General features: G+C 70.1%; 1 protein-coding gene across 1 annotated transcript in view; it reads right to left on the minus strand.

Annotated features, from left to right (window-relative positions):
• The window catches only part of LOC113941243 (serine/threonine-protein kinase MARK2), a gene marked incomplete at its 3' end in the record, with an annotated part of 4,251 nt that extends 2,359 nt beyond the window's left edge, over positions 1 to 1,892 (minus strand). Inside the window, exons 1-3 of the mRNA XM_027632401.1 lie at positions 1,709 to 1,892; positions 287 to 340; positions 118 to 166 (exon numbers count right to left, since the gene is read on the minus strand). Coding sequence (XP_027488202.1) covers positions 118 to 166; positions 287 to 340; positions 1,709 to 1,843 — 238 coding nt within the window. The remainder of the gene's footprint in view (positions 1 to 117; positions 167 to 286; positions 341 to 1,708) is intronic.
• Positions 1,893 to 3,648: the final 1,756 nt, after the last annotated feature.

Raw genomic sequence — 3,648 nt, forward strand, 5'->3', positions numbered from 1 at the left:
GGGGGGGGGGGGGGGACACCCCCGGGACCCCCCCGAGGGAGGGGGACACCCCCAGGGAGGGGTGGGGGGCCCGGCAGCACCAGGGTGCGGCCGAGGGGGGGTCTGGGGGGGACTCACCTATGTTGGGGTGGTTCAGGACCTTCATGATCCGAACTTCCCGGAAGAGCTGCAGGGGACGGGCAGGGGGGACACGTTTGGGGGGGGTCAGAGGTCACAGCCCCCCCCAGGTGGCCCCCCAAAATCAGTTGCCCCCCCCCACCCACCCAGGGACCCCCCGGCCCCTCACCTTCTGCAGGCTGGAGGAGTTGAGCTGCGTCTTGTCGATGATTTTCACGGCGACCTGGGAGGGGGGACGGGGGGGTCAGGGGGGGCCCAGGGCTGTGCCCAGGCTGGGGTGGCACTGGGGAGGGGGACAGGGCTGTCCCCAGGCTGGGGTGGCACTGGGGAGGGCAGGGGGACAGGGCTGTCCCCACAGCACGGTGACACCTGTGGCACGAGGATCAGGAACCGTCCCTGTGCCATGGTGGCACTCCCAGGGCAAGGAGCAGGAGCAGTTCCCAGGCTCTGGTGACATTTGTGGGACAAGGGCCAGGGGCCTGTCCCCAGACCACAGTGACACTCAGGGGACGAGCACTGTCCCCACACCAGGGTGGCACTCACAGGACAAGGACCGAGAGCTCGGGACCATCCCTGTGCCAGGGGGCACTGCCAGGGCGTGCACCACGACCCAGAACTGTCCCCACACTGCAGTGACCCCACGGGACAAGGACCAGGACCCAGAACTGTCCCCACACTGCAGTGACCCCACGGGACAAGCACCACGACCCAAAACTGTCCCCACACTGCAGTGACCCCACGGGACAAGGACCAGGACCCAGAACTGTCCCCACACCACGGTGACAGTCACCACCACAGACCACGGAGCTCACCCCTGGGCCAGGTGGCACTGCCAGGGCAAGGACAGGACCTGGAGGTGTCCCCACACCACAGTGGCACCCACAGGAGGACCACGAGGACTGTCCCCTCGCTGTGGTGGCACAAGGACCAACCCCACACAGGTGTCACCCAGGGGATGAGGACAACAAGCCTGTCCCTGTGGTGACACCCACAGCATGAGGACCACGAACCCATCCCCACACCGTGGTGGCACCCACAGGATGGGGGCTGTCCCCACACCGTGGTGGCACCCACAGGACACAAAGCAGGAGCCCAGACCTGTCCCCACACCGTGGTGGCACCCACAGGACAAGGACTCTCCCCACACTGTGGTGGCACCCACAGGAGGAGAACCAGGACCTGTCCCCACACTGCAGTGGCACTCACAGGACCACAGGCCCGGATCTGTCCCCACACTGCAGTGACAGTCACTGCTGGGCACTGGAAGCCCATCCCTGCCCTGGCACTCCCAGGGCAAGGACCAGGAACCAAAACTGTCCCCACAAACACGGTGACACTCCCAGGACAAGGACTGTCCTCGCAGCGTGGTGGCACCCACAGGACAAGGACTGTGCCCACTCCCCAGTGGCACCCACAGCACAAGGACCATCCCCAGCTCTCAGTGGCACCCACAGCACAAGGATCACAACCCTGTCCCCACCTCAGGGTGGCACCCAGAGCACAGGGACCACCCCCAGCCCTCAGTGGCACGGACTGGCCAATCCCCCCCGGCCCAGGGTGACCCCGAGGCCCCCCCCGGGGTGGCACTCACCTCCTTGCCGGTCAGGACGTGCCGGGCCAGCTTGACCTTGGCGAAGTTGCCCTTGCCGATGGTTTTGAGGAGCCGGTAGTTGCCGATGTGGGGCTGCTCCTCGGCGGCGCTGCCCGAGCCGCGGCCCCGCAGCATGTTGGCCTTGCCGCCCTTCCCCTCCAGGGCGCCGGGCTGCGGGGACACGCGCGGGGACGCTCAGGGGACGCGCTCCGGGGGCCGCCCCCGGGGTTCGGGGGGGGAGGTTCGGGGGGGTCCGGAGCGCCGGGCGCCGCCGGGAGCAAAGTCCGGAGCGAGCGGAGCCCGCCCGGCGCGGCCGCGCCCCGGGAGCCGCCCCCGATACCTGACGCAAGCGGCGGGTTTCGGGCTGGGCCGGGGGTGTGGGGGGGGGAAAGGGGCCGGCGTCCCGTCACCCCCTCCCCGGGACGGGCCACGGCCACGGCCACCCCCCCTCCGCGCTCCCCTCCCGCGGACCGGCCGCTCAAAGGGCAGGATTTCACCCCAAAAGCGGCGACCCGAGCTCACACCCCCCCCACTCTCCCCCCCCAACCCCCCCGCCCCCCCCCCCACCCCCCCCCCCCCCTCCCCGGCCCCCCAAACCCCCCCCCCCGGGACCCCCCCGCGAAGGTCACCCCGGCTTTTTAGGACACTTTTGGGGGGTTCCCCCGCGGGGAGCGAGGGAAACGTCGGCGCCGAGAGGTGTCACCCCCCCGGCCCCCCCCGCGGGCTGTCACCGCTCCGGTGACACCGGAGATAACGGGAGCGCGTGAGGGGCGGGGGAGCCGAGCCAACCCCCCCCCGGTGGGCTCTGGGGCCCCCCCAAAGCCCGGCGGGGTTTATCTTTAGGGGGGGTGCACCTCGGGGTGCCCCTTCCCCCCCCCCGTGGGAAGGAAACCGCCGGCGGAAGCCACAGGGGAGGTGCCGCCGATGGCGCAACCGAACCCCCAGATTTGGGGGGAGAACGGGGGGTTTTGGGGACGGGGCGGGAGGGGGGACACACACACACACACACACACGACCGGATCTTCCCCCTCCCCCCGAAATCCAGCGCGGCGCTGTGGGAAAAGCGAAGGAAAACGGGGGTTTTCTGCCAAAAAACTGCCGTGGCAACAGGGCGGGAGCGCGCGGAGCCATCTGGCCGCGCTGCCGGGGACTCAGCCGGGGCTTCCAGGCGGCACCGGATCCCCCCGAAAGGCCCCAAAAGGCCCCCCCGAGGGGGGTGTCCGCGGCAGCGGCACCGCCAGAGCCCCCCCGAGCCCCCCCCGAGGGTCGGTGGCGGCAGGCGGGCGCGTTCCGGGCATTGCCCGGCACCTCTTATCGGCCCTGGAGTGGCCGGCAAACAACGCGGGGAGGGGGCGGGCCCGGGGTTTGGGGGGCTCGGCGGAACCGGGGGGGTCACCTGGGTCACCTGTACCCGGGGGGCTCAGCGGCACCGGGGGGTCACCTGTACCAGGGGGGCTCACTGGCACCAGGGGGTCACCTGTGTCACCTGTACCAGGGGGGTTCACTGGCACCGGGGGGGTCACCTGTGTCACCTGTACAGGGAGAGTCTCACTGGTACTGGGGGGTATCACCTGTATGGGAGGGTCTCACTGGCACCAGGGGGGTCACCTGTATCACCTGTATGGGGGGGGGGGGGTCTCACTGGCACCAGAGGGGGGTCACCTGTACCACCTGTTTGAGGGGAGGGGGGGTCACCTGTATGGGGAGGGTCTCACTGGCACTGGGGAGGTCACCTGTACCACCTGTTTGGGGGGGGGAGGGTCTCACTGGCACTGGGGGTGTCACCTGTATCACCTGTATGGGGAGGGTCTCACTGGCACTGGGGGGGTCACCTGTACCACCTGTCCGGGAAGGCCTCAGTGCCCTCAGTAACCAAACCCTGTCCATCCCCCCGACCCACAGCCCCCCGTGCCCCCCCCGGGCACTCACCGGGTCCCCCC

The sequence above is a fragment of the Corapipo altera genome, unplaced genomic scaffold, assembly GCF_003945725.1.
Source record: "Corapipo altera isolate COAL_440 unplaced genomic scaffold, ASM394572v1 60509, whole genome shotgun sequence".
NCBI lineage: Eukaryota > Metazoa > Chordata > Aves > Passeriformes > Pipridae > Corapipo > Corapipo altera.